This window comes from Vigna unguiculata, chromosome 11 (genome assembly GCF_037176805.1).
Source record: "Vigna unguiculata cultivar grain cowpea cultivar isolate G323 ecotype 2 chromosome 11, ASM3717680v1, whole genome shotgun sequence".
NCBI lineage: Eukaryota > Viridiplantae > Streptophyta > Magnoliopsida > Fabales > Fabaceae > Vigna > Vigna unguiculata.
In genome coordinates, this window is record NC_140802.1 from 15,926,427 (window position 1) to 15,950,585 (window position 24,159).

At 33.9% G+C, this 24,159-nt stretch overlaps 1 protein-coding gene across 1 annotated transcript; it reads left to right on the forward strand.

Annotated features, from left to right (window-relative positions):
• Positions 1-6,144: 6,144 nt before the first annotated feature.
• HL (HAL2-like protein) lies at positions 6,145-15,692 on the forward strand. The gene is made up of 3 exons (XM_028056040.2): positions 6,145-6,562; positions 13,484-14,171; positions 15,117-15,692. The coding sequence occupies exons 1-3, from the start codon at positions 6,409-6,411 to the stop codon at positions 15,418-15,420; spliced, it is 1,146 nt and encodes a 381-aa protein (XP_027911841.2). The 5' UTR covers positions 6,145-6,408; the 3' UTR covers positions 15,421-15,692.
• Positions 15,693-24,159: the final 8,467 nt, after the last annotated feature.

The following is a 24,159-nucleotide window of genomic DNA, read 5'->3' on the forward strand; positions in this document are numbered from 1 at the left end:
GCTTATCTCAGCATGCCTTTCCCAAACATCCTCACACCGAGGAGGACATGTTTCATACCTAGCTGATGGGAACATAAATGGGGATATTTGATGGTGTGGGCATCACTATCTTTCAAAAGGAGGCCAATGTTGTCACTACTTTTTTGTTTATTTCATTAATGAAGGCATTTGGTGAGCATCAATCGAGGGTTTTGGTAATTGGCAGGCATATTGGTCATAAGTTTGCAAAGGCCAATTCTACTAAAAAGCTTGAGGTCGAAGTTGTTGCTTTGAAAGAACAATTGTCGGCAGTGACCACGAGAAAGGGACTCTCTCCACTAAGATGGGAGAGCTTCGTAAAAAACTTAATCAAGCTGAAAATGATATGAAGACTTGGATTATTCACTGCTTGGAAGCCCAAGATAAGGGGAAGAAGACTTCGGTAGACTTGGCTGAGGCGAACCATTCCTTAGAAGAATTAAAGGTTTTTAATGTTAATCTTGATAGGGAGGTGTGGGCTCTGAAGGCATGCGTAGTTGATGAGCATGAGTTAGGTTTCAGAAAGGCCCTACGACAAGATGTTCTACTCTACAATGTTCCTGTCGATGATAAACGATTTGATGTCAACAAAGATGTCAACCAAAAGTCCCTAGTGTTGGTCGAAAGTATCCTTCGTATACAAGAAATGGACAAAGACAGTTTGACTACTCCTTTGGTGGAAGTTCATGATGAAGACAACGTGGAGGAGGATATTGATGGAGTTGATGCGAGAAATTAGCTACATTTTGTATAATTATTTTGTAATGACAAGGGGATGCCCTTCTTCTTTTGTAGGCTTGAGGCCATTTTTCTTAAGTATCAATGGAAATGAAACCTTGTTGTCATACCTTTGAAGTTTGCCACTTTTTGTTTTTTTATTTATGTTAATATTCACATTGGCTTGACCAATTTTGTCTAAGTGGTAAGGTGTGTGGCGGTTGGCGGTGTGTGGCGGTTAGCGGTGTGAGGTGGCTGCCAGGCGGCCTGGAGCGCAAGTTCGCATAGCGACGGGGTGAGTGGCCCCAGGTGGTTCTTGGCGCGGAATTGGATGGCGAGGAGGATTCTACACAACTTTGGATGAAGGTCTTAATGTGATGCCTTGCTAGAGGCCCAATTACGAGTGCAACTTGTATTAGGGTAACACATGGCCACTCGAGGTTGTAGCCTGGTGGTTTTGGAATTCCAGTGGAGTGTGCGAGATCGTGGCTCGTACGGATGGGTTCCAAAAGATTGCCCTCATCGGTGATATCCGACAATTTTGGTAGTCTTAGGACAAATACGAACTGCATTTCGTATTGGGAAACTCCACTTGGTGTTGCGGATTGTGGCCGTGACAAATTTATTCCAGTGTGTGAACTATTAGGTGATGACATATAGTCGGAGGGGTGAGTAGACACTCATGGCAACAAGGATCCATCAATGTAATAATCAAAGGGTGTAGAGTCATGAGGCGTCCAGCGAAAGATTTGAAAGTCGAGGTTTAAGGATTGGGGTTCTAACAAGGGTCATGGGTTTGAAATTGTATTTTTTTAATTTATATTATATTTCCTTTTATTTGATCTCACCCTATATGTGTGTGTATGGCGATGATCATGTGTAACTTATTACATGGGAGCAGATGTTGATGCAGGTGACCATGTGGACACTTAGAGACGAAGTTGGGCTAGTCATGGGAGATTTTATATGGAATTATCTTTACGGATTTTGTTTTATGGACTATTTTTGCAATCAGTTACTAAAGTTTTAAATTTCTCACATTTTAGGAAAGTATTTTATTAATAAATGTTGTTTATTAATATTTTTTATTTTTCTTAATTTTAAATAAGTAATTTCCGACTAGGACGTTATACTTGCAAGGTAGCCCAAGCATTAGGATGAAGTTATGTTGGTGCCACATTAAAACGCGCAACACCCCAACAGTGAAATGATCATAGGAAAGTCTAACTTGTAAATTGGTTATTAAGATTAAGTACATGTAGAAAAAATCACTTGGATACCCCTCCTGACTGTGACATACATTATTCACCTACTACACTCAGTCCAAAAACACAACATCATCTAGACTATCCTTGTCCAAAATTGGATAGGCCTTGTCCAATCTATGGATCAACGAAGACCATTTATATTTTGAAAAGTACTCACGAACGTCCTTGTCAACCCACTTATACCCAGTACATAGAGGGAGGTACTTTAACACCTCCTCTAACGAGGAAGTGTCAGCACTATTGTAGCTACTAGATGAAATGACTGAAGATCCCTCTACATGTTCTAAATGGGCCTTATCGGCCAAATCACTAGACATAGAAGTCGAGGGCAAGGACATACCTAACATAAGCACCAAACCAATTAGGAACTCTTTGACTATTAGAAAAAGAAAAGGTGGTCCCTTCATGTCCTATAAACCTATTTATAGAAAATTCCCTGATCTAATGAAGGTTAATCCTCTTCGTATCCTAACTATTAGATCATCCACATCCAAGGGTCTCAACCAAATGACTATCCCCCTTCCCAATGAAATGTCACATCCTCTTTGGGCTAGGGCCATTCAAACTAAGCAATTTTTAGCCTCTTCATCCTAATTATCTTAAGGTTAGGTCTAGTATACTGGTAGGACCTGGAAGGATCCCACAACCGAAGACATTGGTATTTTTCCTGTAAAATTGCCAAGACTCTAGACCAGGATGTGTTGACCATATAAGGTTAGTGTACATGAGGAGGTCGAGGACACCTCAGTCTAGAGAAGGCCGAAGATATCTTATCCCACACCAGGGGCTGAGTACAAATCACAAATCCATATTACAACCCTACAGTACAGATCCACCTAAGTAAAAGGAAAAATTGCAGAAGGATTAATGGTAATTAAACAAATTAGGAAACTATAAAACAAGGTGACCCTACAAACCCTAGGCCCAATGAACATGGTCCATCCAAGTATTATATATAGTCATTGTTCACGAGGTATGTCAGTAGTATCATTTATTACAATCTTACTACTAGTAATTGAATTGAGTGTCAGAGTGTCTTTGCAAGCTCTCCACTGAGGTCATCTCACCCTAACTAAAAGAGAACACTTCAACACTAGTCGTAGAAGACATCTACCCAAAGAATGACGAGAAGAGTAGACACACACATCCTAACCTAGATAGAAGACTTGTGTACCTCTTGGGTATAGTTCGACCTAATAGAAACACATGATATTTTTAAATTTTACAACAGTTACAATTGCCATTAAAGAATAATTTTAATTGAAAAAATTAAATTAATATATTATTCAAAAGTGGAATGACTAACTCATTAATTTCAGGCTTAAATACCTTTTTGGTCCTCATTTTCGTAGTGTTTGTTGCGGATGGTCCTTATCTTGATAGAATGTTTAAAATGATGCTCATTTTTACCGAATGTTTAAAATGGTCCTCATTTCGCAATTCATGTTTTATTTGGTCCTTTTCTGTAACGTAGTTTAAATCATTAACAGACCATTGTACAAGTGGCACGGTTTGTATTAGGGTATGTTATATGTACTGTACATATGGCTAATTAACGTTAATTTTTCAATTTAGGGAAAATTTTGCAATTAGGGAAATTTCTTCATCTTCGTCTTTCTTGAGCTTGGATTTGCAGAGGAAGCAGCTAATACTTGTCATTTCTTTATTGGATTGCAGTTGCGCTCTTCATTTCAATTTTCCAGTTAATCATCATCAACGAGGTAAGTGGGTTTAGGGTTTTCTGGGTTGTGTTTGCTCGTGGGTTAGGGTTTTCCTAATTCTATTTTGGGGTTTGTTTGTCTTTCGATTATTGTGATGTTCTGCATGGTTTCTAAATTACTTCCATGATTTTGTGTAGTTTGTGTCTGTAGGTGGGGTTCAGTGGGGTATTATTTTAGTTGATTTGTTTGTCGGTTATCGGTGTTGGTGTAATGGTCCCCATTATTTTATTTGTAATTGATTGTAGTAGTGGTCCCCCATTGCGTTAAAGTAGGCTTAATAATACATCTTTTTTAGCTGTTTAATTTACTTTAGGGCAATGAGTGATGATAGGTTCAATGTTGTTTTGCACCACGATGGTGAAGTAGAGGCCCATGAAGAGGCTGCTGAAGTAGACAGTGAATGTGGATGCTTAACATTGCAACTGTAGGAAATGGCTTCTGACTGCTATCCCTTGCTGCCATGCTATTGCAGCAATGAATTTCATCAATGTCAATGCTGAGGACTTCATACCAATCTGCTTCAGGAGATCCATCTACGAAAAAATATATCAATGCATCATCTTTCTAGTCAATGGTGAAGTCTTATGGGAAAGAACTCCCTACCCTGACGTCCATCCACCACATAAGAGGATCTTACCAAGAAGACCCAAGAAAAAAAGAAGGTTAGAAGAGTGAGAGTTGAGAAAGGATAACACACAAATCAACAAAGGAGGTCATAGAAAAAAAATGTAGCATATGCCGTCAAATTGGACATAACAGGAACAATTGCCCAGATAAGCCTGTGGGTGAGCAGACTACAACACTTGTTGAGACTACACTAGATGCCAAACTGCTGAGAATGCACCAATTGTTGAAACTGCTGAGAATGCACCAACTGCTAAAACTCAAACAACTCAACCACCAAGGAATGAAGTGGAGAGTCAAGCAGCACCACTACCAACACAAGAAGAACCATCTCAGCAGTTTATGATGAAATTACAGATTAGGAGGAGGCCATGATAGCAGCTACAAACGTCTTAGTTATTTTTTGGAATTTCTGATGTATAATTCATTATTGATGTATTGCATTTTGACTTTCCTTAAACTTCGTTGAATTTCACTTTTGCCAAACATTGATGTAGTGCATTTTGATGAGGATGAATTAATGTTATGAATTTAACTTCTTCTAGACTTAGATCAATTTAATTTTTCCCAAGCTTAGATCAATATCACTTACTTCAATGCTTAGATTAAGATGTCATTTTGAACATGTTGGGACTAATATCAACATAATCAAACTAATTCATTTCTTCATTTAACAATAGTACAAAACATATTGGACTTTAAAAGATTACACACAATAACAATACGAATAATACAATAACAACACAAGTGAACCCTATTACTAATTGCAGCCTCTTCTCAGCAACCTTCAATGACTTCTCCAAATCATTAATCTGCCTCATTTGTGTCATGATGATGACATCCTTTTCATCAACACCACCATTTGAAAAAGTTGCAGCCCACATTATTGGAACCACCACTCTGTAAATCAATAAACCAAAAATTAAAACCAATTTATTATTAACACAAAAATAAAAACAGATTGTACCCAAAATTTTCTACCAATATTCTTTGGAGTTCTTGTCATCCTCAAAGCTGTCATCTCTCTGTAACTACAAATCAGGGTTAATCCATTTTTCGTTGAACCACCAACAGTGCACGAAGTGATACAACACGGTTGTCTCCCACGATTACAACCAGAGGTAAAGGAAGAAGATTGGGACCGTAACATACATATATAATGGGATTGCAGGAAGAGGGAGATTGCAACAACACCAATTGGGAATGAAGGAACAAGATTGCCAAAACTCACCAATTGCCCAAACATTCCTTACCAAAACCCTAACTCACTTATTTATCCTCAAATATCTAATTATCACACATGTATATTACACGTAACACACCCTAATACAAACCGTGCCACCTGTACAATGCTCCGTTAATGATTTAAACGACGTTACAGAAAAGGATCAAATAAAACACGAATTGCGAAAATGACGACCATTTTAAACATTCTGTCAAAATGAAGACCATCCGCAACAAACACTACAAAAATGAGGACCAAAAAGGTATTTAAGCCTTAATTTTAAAATAAAAAAGATTAAACTAAGTTTATAAAAAATGCATAAACTAAATACACTTTTTTTCCCTATAGAAGCGTATTCTTAATCATTAATAACTCATTTTGAAACCATTAAAATTTAACTAAAAAATATGTATTGAAAGAATTATTTAAAATAATGAAGAGAAACTTTTTTATTAATTAGCAGAGTGTATCGTCTAAGTAGATTAAAGGTTTAAAGGTGGATCATACACACGAGACAAAATAAAGAAAGGATATTAAGTTGATGAGGTGCTTAAAATTTTTGCTATATTTTATCATGGAGAGAGGGTGCAATTCCGAGAAACCAAATCCCAGAAACTCCACTTTGGACGTGCTTCGTGTCATCTTTTTCTCCGAGAAAGGGCCACCCCACGTTTCACTTTCACTTTTCGCTTTGGGAAATGATGCCATTGTGTCCGGCAAAACCCATCATGTAGGAGACTCTACTCCAGTCTCGCTTTCCCTTTTCCCCTTTTCACGAGGTGGGCACGTCAGAATCCTCTGATTCTCGACCCGAGTTTCTCACTTTTTTTTGGCTATGGAGGAAGACAAGTACGCCAAAGAATTGGAGGTGGCCGTGAGGGTGGTCCACGTGGCGTGTGCTCTGTGCGGGAGGGTGCAGGAGAGGCTCCTTGAGACCAGCAATGATCACGTTGTGTCCAAGGATGATGATTCTCCTGTTACTGTTGCAGGTATTTGTGTTTAATTTTAATTTTAGTGAAGACAAGTTCCGTTCTTTTTGTTGTTTTCATAATAATAGGATCCTTGCGAATTTAATAATTGTTGTTAGGTATGATCTTTTTTGGTTTTGGGGTGTGGGGAGGTGTGCATTTGAATTATTGTTTGATAGTTGCTGGCAAGATTGGTGTTTTGGTGTGGGAAATCAAATGAGGTTGTCAGAAACTTTGTTTTATCACTATGGTGAAGTAGTGGATGACCCAGTTTTGATCAAATTTTGTCAAATCGCAATTTTCAATATGTAATGTAGCTTGAGGATTTATGTGGGATTGAGAAAATTTTCTCTTGGCTATGTAAAGTATTCAAGTGCGTTGTGATGGACCAGTTTCGACATTAATCCAGTGAAGTATTATATTTTTATGGTGAATTGGGGTCTTTGGAGGATAATTTAGCTTACATGAAGATTTTCATTCTTTATTCTTTGTTTATGAATTCTGTTCTTCTGGGGTATATTGAGCTAGAGCTTGACAATGAACTGTTAGGTTAATTCTTAAGTAGATTATCCGATATCACATTTATCTATGGCCATAACTTGATACATTCATTTAATCTTTATATCGTTAAATAATTTTTCATCTATTGTAATCCTCTGTCAATGGTGGCATCATAATTGCATCGTATGTGTCTTTTAGACTTGTGATTTCTGACATCTACTGTGCACTGGCTTATTCATCTAACTCGATATATTCTATAAAACTGATAGATGATATTGGTCATGGTAAGGAACCTTATAATGTAAAACAACTTTTAGAGAAAAGTATATTGTTCATTGATGCTTGACTATTTGTTATCTCAAAGTGTTGGTGAACTTTTCCATTAAAGTTGTCGAGAAGCTTCAGCTGTGTCTAAAGCTTAAGCTGTTAGATCAAAGCTCATGTTTTGTTGAGTCTAGACAGTGCATAAGCCCACCTACCTTATACTCATAATTTAAGTTTTATTTTGAAGAATGAGGAGAGCAAGTATCAAACTCTAACTACATGATAGAGGCTATGATCCAACTTCATGAACTAGTTATCAACAAATTTTGTTAGGTTGTGTTATGATTATTGAAATAAGCAACTAATCCTATATAACCAAGAATATCTATATTATATATATTATTGGGAACATTTTTGTTTATTCTAGTATCATATCTTTGTTATTAGAGGATATCAAATCTCCTCTACTGATTGTATAAATTCCTTTTTCTCAATATAAATGAAGCACCCATGTTGTCTGAGAAATACACGGTCTCAGCTCAATGTTTATCTCTTGCCCAGAGTTTAAAAGGTTAATAGTCGTAGATGTTTCTATATCAGTAAGCTATTGTATACCAGAATTTTAAGCTGTGGCATAATTTGTATTGAGATATAAATGTACAATATGTGTGCAGATGCACACTAGTATAAATCTATGTTGGTGGTTGAAATTATGTGAATTTTTTAAGTTTACACTAAATCTATATGATGGTTCTTGCAGGTTTAGATTCCTTGATCTCAGATTTATAACCATAAATTATGAGAAATGCAAGTTATTAGTAAATTGACTTTGGCATTCTGGCCTAGTTTAAGCATTTCTGGTGTAGTTACTCACTTACCTATTGCAATGTTCACTCTAACATTTTTAATATAGGAGAACAAAATATATTGTGATAGAAAGTGGTAGTATATAAAAGCTGACAACCAGAGCTGCAAGACGCAACCTCCATCCCCAAGGAAAATGCTTAACCATTTTCTCGCCCAATTTCTGTTCTCTGACCTCCACTGTTTTTCTGATCATGGCAGAATAGTTCACTCCAATGTCCTCTTGCCATGTGGACATTCTGTTATCCATGTCATACCTTCTAGTTTTTCATTTCCCTACTTGGCCCATTTGTTCTCAGCCCAGAGTAACATGAACCAAAAGAACATTCAATAACATATAATCATAATCGTAGTCAAAGAAAGAAGTATTACATGAAGTGTGTACCAAAACATAAAGATAAACATGTTAAATGATATAAACATATTTCTGCATACAACTTCTATTGGAGGCTTTGAACAAACCAAAAAATATGCATTTATTGATAATTGCATTCCTAAATTGAGAACATAAATTGCACAACCTTGCATATATAGAGTGCTTGTGTGTGAAATGTGTCAATGATACATGATAAATTTGTGTGTTTTGTTGTTATTTGTTCCATTTTCTTACTCGAGCATCTAGTAAGACATATCTCATTCCCTTTGTTCTATGTTTTCTTGTGTATGTTTGAATGATAGGTTATCCTAGTACCAAGTGGATAATGCTACCAGTGAGATAAAGTTAGTTTTTTATTGTTTCCTCTTTTAGTTTTATTGTTGGGAATTTTAAAACTCCAATTAAATGTGACATTGGAGCTCAATTATTGGTAGAAATTGTATAGGCATTGAAAATGTCTTCAAGTTGATCATTGGAGTCAACAAACTTAGTGCAAATTTCCTTGGACAAAGCTTTTCTTAAACAAAATGACAGTCAATTTTTATCCGTTTTTTCCTCTTGTGAAACACATAATATTGAAGAATTGCTTGATTATCATAATACGTTCTCATTTGTTGAATTTTACAAAACCTTGGTTCTTAGAGAAATTGTTTTATCCACATAAGATCGAGCAACTATATATTATTTATTGCCTTTCCAAGAATTAATATTTCTTCTAGTGAAAACACAACATCCAATATTGGAATGTTTCTCTACAAAAGACCTGCCTAATCAACATTACCATATCCAGATATTTGAGCACTTCCTTTATCTTCAGATAGTAGACCTTGTTCTAGAGCCTTTTTGAAGTCTTTGAGAATGTGAAGCACAACATTCCAGTGATCAATGCGAGGAGCTTGCATAAATTGACTAATCACACCAATTGCAAAAGATTGGCTAGGCCTAATAATAGTGAGATAAATAAGTTCTCTCACAAGTCCTATGTATCTCTCTAGATCTAAGAGGGCCTCATTTTGTTCTACCATTAATCTTTGATTTGGATCTATATATCTATGGGTATGCAATCAATCGTTCATGTTTCTTTCGAGATATCTAACACATATCTTTGTTGAGAAATCACAATGCTTCTTTAGTTCAGCCACTTCAATGCCTAGAAAGTATTTGAGACTATATAGAGACCATCTCAATTTACAACCAACCTAGACTCCCTTTGAGCAACAAAATCAGGAGGTTGTTCCATGTGATGTCCTTCTCTAGAGAACCATGAAGGAAATCATTCTTAATATCCAATCGATGAAGAGACCAATGAGTAAGAATTGATATAATAAAGAAGATACAAGCCATAATCATTTTTGCTATAGGAGAAAAAGCTTCATCATTATCCAAACCATGTATGAGTATATAGCCTTTGACTAACAGTCGACTTCACCATTTGGCCCAACTTCAATGGTGTACACATATCAACAACCAATTATCTTCTACTTAGGTGGCAAAGGAACTAAGTCCCACGTATGCGAGAATATCTAGTTTTACCTAGTTTTACTGAATAACAATTTGTAGGCGAGAATATCCTAGGATGACACATTTGATGGCCCTTGTATAGAGTTTATCCAGATTTGGAGACATGTCATATACAAAACACATAACCAACCAATGACACAAGGAGTAACATGAAATAGATGTTCATTTTGAACATAATGGAATAAAGAATTTTATTATGAAGGCACAAAGAATATATTGTATTGAAAAGAAAAGCGATTAAGTTAGCATCATCCCATTGATGAATTGTATATTAGCATCAAATAATAAGGTGCTTGTTGTTTTAACTAAGTGTCTATTTTTTTTTCTATACTATTCTGCTAAGTTGTACGAGAACAAGTGAATAGATGTAAAATTCTATGAGCTCATAAATAGTTGAAAAATAAAAAAGGAAAAGTATTCTAAAGATATTGATAAGTTCTCTAAATTGATTTTTTATTTCATTCAAGAAAGATATACAAATAGACAAGCTTATAATAATCTTTCATTAAATAAATCAAGTACATATGGAGTATTCATCAATGAAGTAACAATATCAAAACCTGAAATATGTAACACGATTTGGTTCCCGAATGTTAGAGTGAATAAGAAAAACACCCAAATAGAATATCTGCAGAGTATGCTTTACCTTGATTATCGCTCGATGCTTCTATATCAGCAGAGTATGCTTTACCTTGATTATCGCCCGATGCTTCTATATCAGAAACAAATGCTCCACCCAAAACAAACTCAAATAAAAAAGAACAATTTATGAGAAAAGTGAAAGGACGGTGAGTGGTGTGTGGGGGGTTTAGAGCAAACCCTAGACAAAGAAAAAAATAAACCACTACAACCAACAAAAAATTGGAAAGAATGAAAAAAATAAATCTTGATACATATGAACAGAAAAGGAAGAGGCAACCATAGGCACATGCACACATGGTGTCCTCCATTCTATGAGTGAGGACAAAATAAAAGACCACATGGTCCCCTCCATTCTGAGTGAGAAAAAGGAAATAATGTTGCTTGAATATAGATAAGGCAAAAAGGAGAGGGAGACAAATGATGTAGAGAGAGGGTGGGGAGAGGGGGGTCGACACCTTAGAGGGAAAGGGTAGGGGGAGGGGGAGGAGCCACCATGGAAAAGAAGGACTAAGAATGAGAGAGGAGAGGAGGTCACACATGTCAATAATTTAAAGGCCATGTGTACACACTAAAAAGAAGCCAACGAAAGTGCTGGTGGTGGTGCGATGATGTTGTAGGGACAAGAAAGTGGCATGCAGGCTACACGCACTTGACTGAGTCACAAAGATTAGTGGCACTTGAAGTGAGAGAGAACTAGCCTTCACAACCAGTCAAATTGGGCATGGCTCGTAGAGACACATCAGATTCAGTTGTTGTTGGAGAAAAAGGTGGAGTTCAACAATAATGGGATGGTGGCCAAAGATAGTGGACAGTGGCAGAGACATTTTCTTGCAAGACAATATAGGAAAAGTGGGATCAACCTGTTTTGATACCAACTTGAAAGAGTGTACATATGAGAAAAAGAGCTTGGGAGATCTTAACTTGGATCTCTTACTCAAATTGATACACACACACACACACACATATATATATATATATATATATGTATGTATATGTATATATATATATATATATGTATATATATGTATATATATGTATATATATACATTTATATATATATATATATGTGTGTGTGTGTACGTACATACATATATGTATATACGCACACACACACACACACACACATATATATATATATATACATACATATACATACATATATATATATATATATATACATACATATAATGTATGTATATATATATATATATGTATATGTATATATATATATATATAATGTATGTATATATGCATATATACATACATTATATATATATATATATATGTATGTATATGTAAATGTATAATAGAAATTCCACCTATACTAGAGATAAGGTCAATTTATAGTATATAGGTGAGGGCAAACCTTATCATTGGTTTTGTGAGGTCAAGTCAGACATAAATCCACTTAATATATATGCTCAAGGAAAGAGAAAGAGAAACATAATGGAGTTTATCCCTAGGATTCTAGGTTACAGATAAATGCAACACAACTTTATAAACTATTGTAATAATGACTACCTAAGTTCCAACTTGTCTTTTAGACCTGTATTGTGGCACTTCATAAGGATGGGAACTTTTTTTTACCTTTTCTTATCAGTCCAAAGATCCAAGCTTCAATGTTTTACACAATTTTCTCCTCAAAAAGTCAAGCTAATACCATTGTTCTCTTTCATTTTTTTCTCTAGATATTATTAGTTATCACAATCTATTAAGCATGAACCCAACTTTTCAATGGCATGGCCTTCTTTCCAACATGTGTCTGACACCAACACATGTCCGACACTTGTTAAACACTACTAAAGTTTCAAATTCAAAAAACATTGCAGCTCCAACACGGTCCAACAGTGTTAATGAGGGTGGAGACGGTGATTTTTTTTAAGTTGAGAAGGTAGAAATTTATTGTGTTTCCCCTTTAAACAAACAAAGAAACCGTCTACTTTCCATTTACACTTTCTCTTTTTGTAACTGTTGAGTTTCCCCTTCTCTATATAAATAAATAACCCTCCTCTGCCCTGTTAGTCTCCTTTGCACTTTCCCACCATTTCATGCTTCTCAGTTTTTTTGAACATAAAACCTATCACTAAAGTTTTGGTAGAAAGTATTTTTATGAATACCATGAATTTTGATGTTTCCTTTATCGTTTCCATTTAAAAATCAATTTGAAATTCCCTTTCTTACTGTTTTTAGTTTCACCCGGTATATGGGGTTTATGTCGTGGGTTTATGGGATTTCACAGAAGTAACTTTTTTATCTTTTATGAGAGTCATAGAACTAGTTTTCACTATTCATGTTTGTCTTCTATTTTTGACCCTCATCCTGTGTAACATGATGGTGGTGGGGACTTTATTTTATCTATTTAATATTATTATTATTAGTTGATTTTAGATGGATAAATTTGATCCTTTTTTATTAGGTAACAATGTGTTTCAAACTATAAAATTTGGCTAACTTTTTCATTGATAATTTTGATTATAAAAATCGATTGTCAATTCAAATTATTCATAATAATACTCAACATACATATTTGGGTGGCTATATCCTACATTTTGGAGGTGATCACAATTTTGCGGTCAAACCAAGCTAGCAGTTTATATTCCTATTGCACTAGAAAAACAAATCTGCCATATTTGAAATTGGGATATTTTACGTAGGCTCTATTTTATCCTTGCATATTGCAAATTCATTCATGATGTTCATATTTTGTTTCTGGGGCAAAATGTTGCTTACTGTTAATTGACTGGTTATTCCATTTCATATCTCGGCACGAGAAGACTTTAGTGTTCAAGCAACCATTAGTTGGTTATTATCAGAAATATTTGGAGTTCAAAACGTGTCAATTGTGGCCGAAGAAGACATACAAACCATCTCAAAGGATGAATCAGCAAGCTTGCTGGATAATGTTGTGAACACTGTGAATGAGTCTTTAGCTTTTGCATCCAAGTATGGTCTTCAAAGTCCAGAGACAACTCTAGGATCAACTGAAATTCTTGAGGCCATTGCCCGTTGCAACTCAACTGGAGGGCCCAGTGGAAGATATTGGGTACTTGATCCTGTTGATGGCACATTAGGATTTGTACGTGGGGATCAGTATGCTGTTGCTCTTGCTCTGATTGAGGATGGAAAAGTTGTTCTTGGAGTTCTTGGTTGTCCTAACTACCCAATAAAGACAGAATTGCTTAATTATCATTACCAGCATCACCAAACAACGCCACAATCGTCTCTAACAACTCTTGATACTGGAGGAAAAGGATGCGTATTGTACGCGAAAAGCGGCAGTGGCGAGGCTTGGTTGCAGTCATTGATTGATGGAGAGAAAATGCTGGAATGGCCAAATCGTGCTAGACTTATTCGTGTTTCTTCAATTGATGATCCGACATTGGCAACACTCTGTGAACCAGTGGAAAGGGCAAACTCAAACCATTCATTCACAGCTGGACTTGCTCACAGTGTGGGACTTAGGTGTGTATATTTTCCCTTGTTTCATATTCATTCAAATTCACTAATTCACTGAACTGAAAGTAATTCCTACATAAGCGCATTAGAACATGGTGTTAAAAGGTTTAGAGATTTAACTATCATGACAGAATTTATTTCTGGAATAACAATAGGGTAAGTACAAGTAGAAATTAGTCAGTTATGGCTGTAGTATTTTGCTAGTAGTGAAAAGAATATAAAGAAAAACCAAGCGTTGTAATTCTTGGACTTCAATAGAAATTATAATAAGCAGAAAAATTTGTTGATAACAATCATAGAATTGCTTTGTCTCTTATGTATAATTTTTTACTGCAAACATTGGAAAGTTTATAAATGAATTATTAAACTGATGATTATCCTAAGATAACATAGGTAGTGCTTGGCGTAACTTTATTAGCTTTACTTTCCCTTGAAAGGAGATAGCCAAACACATTTTGGTAAAAACTCCTATTAAAATGAAGTTTATTTTTTATTAAAGAAAATAGGGGAAAACAACATATATATATATATATATATATATATATATATACAAAAAAAAAAAAGAATCTGAGGTAACTTTTAAAGATTAAGTGCACATACTTGAGCCTCCTTCCCTCCCATCTAGACCAGAACTACTTAATGAACTCAGAAACAAAACTTCCAGTTTGAAAGCTTTTTAAAACTCTTATTTTGAACTTGAACTTTAATGTTTTTCCTAGAAAGGAATTAAGAACCAAGCACTTTAATTTTAGCCTGATTTAGTCCTATCATTTCATGGATTCATGGTAAAAAGGTTCAGAAGAAGTTGCTATTCTCCAAAACTCCTTGTTTACGGTTTCTTTCAGAGTTGGACCTGAATTTATGACATTTTTTGAATGTTCATATTAATTGTTCTGTTTCAAACAACACTATTGCTGGGATTGAATCATTCTCTGTGAAAATATGGTGCAGAAAACAGCCCTTGCGCGTGCACAGCATGGTAAAATATGCAGCAATAGCACGGGGCGATGCAGAGATATTCATGAAATTTGCAAAGTGTGGGTACAAGGAGAAGATATGGGATCATGCTGCTGGTGTTGTGATTGTTGAAGAGGCTGGTGGTGTGGTAACTGATGCTGGAGGGCGCCCTCTGGACTTTTCCAAGGGAATGTACTTAGAAGGTCTTGACAGAGGTATAATTGCATGCTCTGGTGTAACACTACATGAAAAATTTATTGGTGCTGTTTATGCAAGCTGGGACTCCTCAAATTTATGACCCTTCCTTTCTTCTATCAATGAGGCAAAATTTTGGTAGAGCCAAACTGCAACATGTCTTTTTTTTTTCAATCACTTTTTTCCTTTGTTTTTCATTCCAAAACTTTGTGATGCATGTTGGTAGACACAGTAGCTGGCTAAGTTTCCCACTGATATAGCATATTATATTAAACTGATGACATATTTATACATTGGATTTAGCTCTTCTGTCAAAGAAGGGAGTATACTTGAAAAGGATAAAAGTGTAATTATAATCATTGATTAATGATAAAAGTGTAACTATAACCATCGATTAAACACTCAAAGGAGTGTTTGATTTGACAAAACGTTTTGTTTGTTTTTCTTAGTTACAATGTTACATTGTTTTCACTTTGATTTCCTTTTATGGTGAATAATGGAAAAATAACTTTCACTATAATATTTTTTTTTTTTTCATTTTGTCCTTTTAAGATTGTACAATCCGGAAGTAAATGACTTTCAGATGCAATTCGAAAGCTTTTTGGAGAGTGTAAATAACAAAAGGACTTCTAGATTGTGAAATTTGAAAGTCATTTTTTGAATTACATCTGGTTACACAATTCAAAAAGTCAAAAATGATTTCTAGATTATGTGTTTCAAAATTTATTTTTTATTTTTTAAATTTACAGTCCAAAAATTAAAATATGACTTTTAAATTTGTACAATTTGAAAAGAACAAAATTTGAAAAAAGTTATAGGAATGCAGGAAGAAGTTATGGAGGTGCACGAAGAAAGTAAATAAAGTTGTAGCATTATCCATTTGGGGCTTCCTAGTGCGCCATGAAAAGGTTTTTATTATAGTTTGATAATGAATAAATCTTAATATATAGGAGCACTTTGAGGAGGAGAATTTAAGTCACTCGAGCTTAAATAATTTTTTGAAGCAAACGAAATCAAAAGACAACTTACTACAACTTATAGACAATACCAAAACGGAGTAGTCGAACACAAAAATAGAACATTCATGAACATGCTACATTGTCTACTTTCTGCCAAACGTGTTCCCAAAATATTTTAGATAGAACTTGTCAACTAGGTATTTTATATGTTAAATCGATGCCCAAATCATGTTATGAACATCACTCCTCAAGAAGCTTGGAGTGGAATCAAGCCCTTAGTGAAACACCTTCAAGTGTGGGGATGTGTGGCACATATACTAGAGGAAATAAAATAGGTAAATTAGATGATAAGAGTTTTCCTTGTATTCTTTTGGGTGTTAGTAATGAATCAAAGGATTATCGTTTGTTTGACCTTAAGACAAAAAGAATCGTAGTTAGTAAAGATATCATGTTTGAAGAGGAAAAGAGTTGGGATTAGGGTTAAAGTTATGAAGAACAAATAGTCACCAAACTATTGTGGGGTGATGATGAATTTCATTCTGATGAAAGTGAGGAGAAGTACAAATGTGAGGATAACAGCTTGAGAAAGACACTGATAGTTGTGGTGAGCATGATAATGGAGGTAGAAATGAATCAGTAAATTTGCAAGAATATGTGATTCAAGGGAGAGAAAGGAGGAAACCAACTTGAATAGGGGATTTATAAGTGATGAAGGATTGAATGAAGAAGAAGTCGAGGCTTACATGGTATAAGATATTTTGGGTGAAGATCCAATTTTGTTTGAGGAAGCTGTTAAGCATGAGAAATGGAGAAAGACAATGGACAATGAAATCCAATCAATTGAAAAGAATCAAACGTATGAGCTAATAGATTTGCCAACTATAGCAAAAACAATTGGAGTCAAATGGATTTTCAAGACAAAATTGAATGAGGTGGGTGAAGTGGATAAGTATAAAGCAAGATTGATGGCTAAGGGGTACTCTCAAGAGCATGGAATTGATTTTCTGAAGTCTTTGCCCCTATTGCACGAATAGACATAATAAGATTGGTACTAGCACATGCAACTTGCGAAGGATGGGATATCTTCTACTTAGATGTGAAATATGCATTTCTGCATGGAGAACTCAATGAAGGTGTGTACATACATAAACTAATAGGATATGTCAAGAAAAGGAAGGAACACAAGGTTTACAAGCTACATAAAGCTTGTGGATGAACGATCTGCTTACTTATGGCATAAGCATTCGAGACATATTTTCAAAGAAAGAATACAAAGATTAGTAAAGAATGAAATCCTTCCAGATTTGGATTTTACTGATCTGAATGTGTGTGTGGATTGTATTAAAGGCAAACAAACAAAACAAACAAAACACACAAAGAAAGGAGCCACGAGAAGCACTCAGCTTCTTGAAATCATACACATTGATGTGGTCCGTTTTATGTGAATTCTTTCAATCAAGAGAAGTACTTCATCACCTTTATTAATAATTTTTCGCGTTATGGACATGTCTACCTACTACATGAGAAATCTCAATCAGTGAATGCCTTGGAAGTTTATATAAATGAAGTGGAATGGCAGTTAGACAGAAAGGTGAAAATAGTAAGGTCAGATAGAGGTGGTGAGTATTATGGAAGATATGATAAAAGTGGACAACATCCTGGTTCATTCGCTAAGTTCCTTGAGAAACGTGGTATTTGTGCTCAATACACAATGTCAGACACACCACAACAAAATGGTGTATCAGAAAGACGTAATTGAACCTTATTGGATATGGTTAGGAGTATGTTAAGTAATTCATGTTTACCTGTATCATTGTGGATGTATGCTTTAAAGACGGTCATGTATTTGTTGAACATGGTTCCTAATAAAGTTGTTCAAAAGACTCCTTTTGAGTTGTGAACGAGTAGAAAACCCAATTTGAGACACCTGCATGTTTGGGGTTGTCAGGCAAAAGTAAGAATATACAATCCGCAAGAAAAGAAACTGAATGAAAGAACAATCAATGGATATTTCATTGGTTATCCAGAAAAATCAGAAGGGTATATGTTTTACTATCCTACCCATAGTACAAGAATCGTTGAAACTGGAAATGCTCGGTTCATTAAGAAAGGTGAAACCAGTGGGAGTGAAGCTTCACGAAATGTGGAGATTAAGAAAGTTAGAGTACAAGTTCTTGTAGCTAGTACTTCTTTAACAAGAGTTGTTGTTCGACATGTTGTAGAAACTCACAACAATCGAGAAGAGAAACAAATTAATGATCTCGAGGTTAACAATGAACCAATAGTAAAACAACCACAAGAAATAGTATTAAGAAGATCTCACAGAGATAGAAATTCTGCTATTTCAAATGATTATGTGGTTTATCTACAAGAGTTAAAAAATGACTTGAGTATTGATAATGATCTAATTTCTTTTTCAGAAGCCATTAATGATGATAATTTTGATAAGTGGTTAGATGCCATGAAAGATGAGATTAAATCAATGGCACATAATGACGTATAGGACCTTGTGGAATTGCCAGAAGGATGCAAGAGAGTTAGGTATAAATGGGTCTTTAAGACTAAGTGTGACTCTCAAGGCAATATTGAACGTTAAAAGGCTCGACTTGTTGCCAAAGGTTTTACTCAGAAAGATGGCATTGACTATAAGGAAATATTTTCTCCTGTTTCTAAGAAAGATTCATTTAGAATTATCATGGCATTAGTAGCTCATTATGATCTTGAGTTGCATCAAATGAATGTTAAAATTGCTTTTTTGAATGGGGATTTAGAAGAGGATGTTTATATGGACCAACCAGTGGGGTTCGCTGAAGAAGGAAAGGAACACATGGTGTGTAAACTTAAGAGATCAATATATGGAATTAAGCAAGCTTCTCGACAATAGTATCTTAAGTTCAATGATACTATTGTGTCCTTTGGATTTAAGGAAAACATAGTTGATCGGTGTATATATCTGAAGGTCAGTGGGAGTAAGTTTATATTTTTGATTATGTATGTTGATGATATCTTGCTTATGACTAATGATCTTGGTCTATTAAGTGAGACTAAGAGGTTTCTCTCTAATAACTTTGAAATGAAAGATATGGGTGAGGCATACTATGTGATAGGAATAGAAATATTCCATGATAAATCACAAGGACTGTTAGGTTTGTCTCAGAATGCATATATTAATAAAGTTTAGAGATATTTAGAATGGATAAATGTTCAGCATCTTTCGTTCCAATATAGAAAGGAGACAAGTTTAGTCTTATGCAATGTCCAAAGAATGATTTGGAACGGAAACAAATGGAAAATATCCCTTATGCATCTGTTGTTAGGAGTTTCATGTATGCTCAAACTTGTACGAGGCCAAATATTAGCTTTGTAGTTGGTATCCTTGGTAGATACCAAAGTAATCCAAGTCTGGAGCATTGAAAAGCTACAAAGAAAGTTTTAAGATATCTACAAGGAACAAAGAATCACATGCTTACTTATAGAAAATTTGATCACCTTGAGGTGATAGGTTATACAGATTCAGACTTTGCCGACTGTGTGGATACAAGAAAATCTACATTTGGTTATGTGTATCTATTAGCCGGAGGAGTGATTTCGTGGAAAAGTGTGAAGCAGTTTGTCATTGCTGCATCCACCATGGAAGCTGAATTTTTGGCATGCTTTGAGGGCACAATTTAGGCTAATTGGTTACGGAACTTTATTTCAGAACTTGGAGTAGTCAACAGTATTTCCAAGCCGTTGAAAATTTATTGTGATAATTTTGTAGCAGTCTTCTTTTCTAAAAACGATAAATATTCCAAAGGTGCTAAGCATATGGAGTTGAAATACTTTGTCGTTAAAGAAGAAGTTCAGAAACATAGAGTGTCAATAGAACATATTAGCACAGATCTTATGATTGCTGACCCTTTAATAAAAGGGTTACCGCCCAAATTGTATGTTGGTCATGTAAAGAATATGGGCATTATGTCTACTAGTGAATGTTAAATGTTAATTGTTAATGTTATTAATATTTATGTGACACTCTATGCTCTTTAATGTATAAGTTTCTGAAATATGTATTTTCTTCTTTAAGTTTATGCATGCAAATTATGATGAAGAAAACAAATTATGTTATGTTATTGTTTTGTAAAAATGACATTATGTTTGAACCCATCATGAACTTCTCGTTTTAAGGTCATATTAAAGAGAAAGAGATGATATAGTAGTACATGAAAGGGATCATGCCGATCGAATGATTTGTGACCATCATAACTTTTATTATTTTTTGTACCTTTAATTATGAATAATGATGGAATCAATTTATGTAAGGTCTTTTAATGCGCATTATGTTTATGTATTAAATCACATAATGTTATGACATCTGACATCGTATGGGTCAAGTGGGAGAATGCTAGAATTAATTGACAAATTTAATTCTATTAGTGACTCATTTGAAATATTATGATGGTCCAATTGTGATTTAATAAAATTTAAAGTCATATTGGTTATTATTATGGGAAGTGATAATAAAATAATATAAAGATAAAATAAAAACCAACTTGATGGATGTTGATTTATAAAAGGAGTTGGGGTTCTGTCTCTGGCCATAAGGTTCGTTTCTTTTCACAGTAACCATCAAGAACGTGCGTGTCAGGAGAAAAGAAAAGAAAGGCGAAGAAATAGATTGGAAAATTGTGGTTGAAGAGCACACAAAATTACAAATTGAAAAACGCATTCTCACAGGATCTCCCATACATCAAAGTTAGTACTCTATTATGTTTTATTGTGTGAGAATCCTAAATCTTATCTATCCTTAATTATTTTACAAAAGTATGGCGTAGACAAAGGCTCGTTAGTTTGATTATCTCAACACTTTGGTAGACAAAGCTTCATCTAAGGCGTAGTTGAAGCTGAATCACTAAATGAATTAATTAATGAAGAAATATTCTTTAAGCAATAAAGTTTAATGAAAAGTAGCAAGATTATTTGTATGTGTACTTCTCTTTAAATCTTTTTTTTTTAAGAGTTCCCTGTACGAACTATTTATCAATTTGGCTGTTAACTATGATTATTGGAAAATAGAAGTCACCAAATCTTTCATTCTAATCGCTTTTTGTATTATTTACAAAACTAAAACGGTTACTTAAAACAAAATCAAATTGACACTTACTTGAATAATTAACTTTAAAATAATTCAAATGGACTACTGACTTATATTAAACTAAAGTATATTATATAAAAAATACTATATTATTAAGAATAGTGACGGATTTGATTAATAATTTTTTGAAACAAAAATAATATATTTAAACTAAATATAATTTTAAGTCTAACCTCTATATAAAGTCAATATAGTTCATTCTTCCTATGTCTTATTCTTCCTATGTCTTAAAGTTGTGTAATCGAATTCGCTCACATATGTGGTAGAGGTGAAATAGATACAAAATAATTTTATCTCATTTAATCACCAAACTGCTCTCAATTATATCTTTTTTAATCACCAACAAATATATGGGATTTTTTAAGTCAAAACTCCCATCGTCTCTATTAAAATCCACATACAAAAAGTTAAATTGAATTTTTTAAGTTTAGTTTTAAAAATTGAATTATTTTTAAATAAAATTAGTTAAATTGAACTGAACTATAATTTATGAGTTTAAAAATATGTTTTTAAATAATATTCCATTGATAATAATTCAGAAATTTCAAATATTGAAAAAAAAATTATTTAATTAGTTCAATTTAATTTACCCAATAAGTAATGCAAAGGAAGAGCAAAGAGAAAGAAGAAAGTTATATATTTTGCAGTGGTATTTCGAAGATGGTGAGTAGGGAAGCAAAGCCTTTAGTACAAATATATTCTCTTACGAACTGAAAGGAGTAATGTAATTCATTCATGGGACCCTATGATCCCATCATGCCAATCATTGCCCGTTCCAAGAGGCTGTTATATCCATGACGAGAAATATGAATTATGATAATATATAATACTAACAACACATCTTAGCTAGTTCTTTGAAATTAAGGAACAACATTTGTCTTCAACCTGATAACTAGTTAGTTGGTGCTCATTTATTATCCCAATCATCCCAAATTTATCTCTCCTTGAATAATATAGTGGATCAATCATTATTTTTTATTATTTTTTATGTATTGTTCATTTTAAAATCTGAAATTTATAACGATATTATTTTTAAAAGACGGTTCAGAGGATTACAGAAGCAAGGAATACATAAACTTTTTTTACCTCAATTTATAAATGATATTAGACTATTAGTGTTAGGATTTTAGGGAAAAATTTCTATGGAGAGATACCATACCAATAAGACCTGAGTCCAACTGCATAAGGTATTGACGTCACTCTCAACCTAAAACCTCAAGACTATAGATTTATAAGTCTTTATTCTTATATTACTCTACTTTCTCATTTATATCCAATGTGAGATTTAGACTCACTTGAATTCCTAACAATTAGGTATACCAAAACAACAAACAACATGTATATCAATAATTGTTTGGCCATATCATGCTAAATTAGGTTGAAAATAAAATCTCAGCTTAAATGGCTTAGTTTCAAAGTTAAAAAACGCCATAAAAAGAAAATGCAATTAATACAATATTAATGCAATTATTGTTATTTTGTTATGCAAATGAAATTAAATAACCTAATCCTCTAGGTTTAGTCAGCTTTTTATTTTCTTTCATGAACATATTTTTATTACAAGATTCCGACTTCGTGTGAACTAGACTGCCCCATTATCAGTATGCAAGTCATTATTGGATTTTAGTGATGTAGCTTATAAACATCAATAAAAATTAATTTAGTGTGATGAAGAAATATATATTTTCCCGCAACCCGTTTCTTCTTAAAGTGATACACGTTTTAAAGATATTTTTTATTTCAATAACTTTTTAAAAAGTTCAAAATAATATTAACCAAAATATATATATATATATATATATATATATATATATATATATATATATATTGTAATTGAAGAGAAAACTAAAATATAACATGTACCATAGTGGCCAGATTAACCGCTACCTTAAAGAAGTCATTAACTTGAGGTAACTGTATCATAGTAGGCAAATAATCTGCTATCCTAAAAGGTCGCTAACTTGAGGTTAACCACTAAATCTAAAAGAAATGTCATACACAAACCATAACCGAGTGCATGACGACGACATACTAAATTAGTATCTCATCAATAAACATGAATCAACTAAAGTACATAACGACTCGGTCATTCAACTAGGCGGATTCATTAATTGGACAAGCGACACCAACCGACTACAAGAGTACTGCCTACTTTAACTTAAGGAAAAGACAACTGAAACCACTTTGAAAGTATGATGAGCCTGAAGTTTGGGGCCAACCAAATCCACACCAAGCCCAATAATGATTGGGCTATTGTGAACATAATCAACACCTAATACATAGTTCGAACCAAGGTAAAAATGAGATTAAACTCCTATAAATAAGACATGATGAATAAAATCAAAGAACATCCATCCAAGAAACTCAAAATTTGTAGTAAAATAAAGTTTGAATCCTGTGACGATCTAATATTATTTGTGCATCAACAGAAAATTTTACAAATAGTTTAAAAATGAAGAAAATTAATTACATTTTTATCTAAAAGAACCGTAAACCACAATTTAAAAGAATCCGGGTATTATTTTGTAGTGATAATAATAAATCAGTAATAATTGTGACAATAATGGTAATTCATTCATCAATATTAACAATTCTTTGTCGATCTTAAACACCACCATAACATCTCTCATTGTTTCTATCATATACTTAATATATACTTAATTAGCATATCTATAATTTCTTCTTCATTTTCTCACTTTCGTATACAGCAAAAAATGAAGCATACCACCTTTTATAACTACCCAATTTC

What these genes read in the sequence shown, in the direction of transcription:
- HL (XM_028056040.2), top strand. Translation starts at nt 6,409, where the DNA reads ATGGAGGAAGACAAGTACGCCAAAGAATTGGAGGTGGCCGTGAGGGTG. An exon ending in TTCTCCTGTTACTGTTGCAG is followed by an intron (nt 6,563 to 13,483) that starts GTATTTGTGTTT and finishes CGGCACGAGAAG; the next exon opens with ACTTTAGTGTTCAAGCAACC. An exon ending in GCTCACAGTGTGGGACTTAG is followed by an intron (nt 14,172 to 15,116) that starts GTGTGTATATTT and finishes AATATGGTGCAG; the next exon opens with AAAACAGCCCTTGCGCGTGC.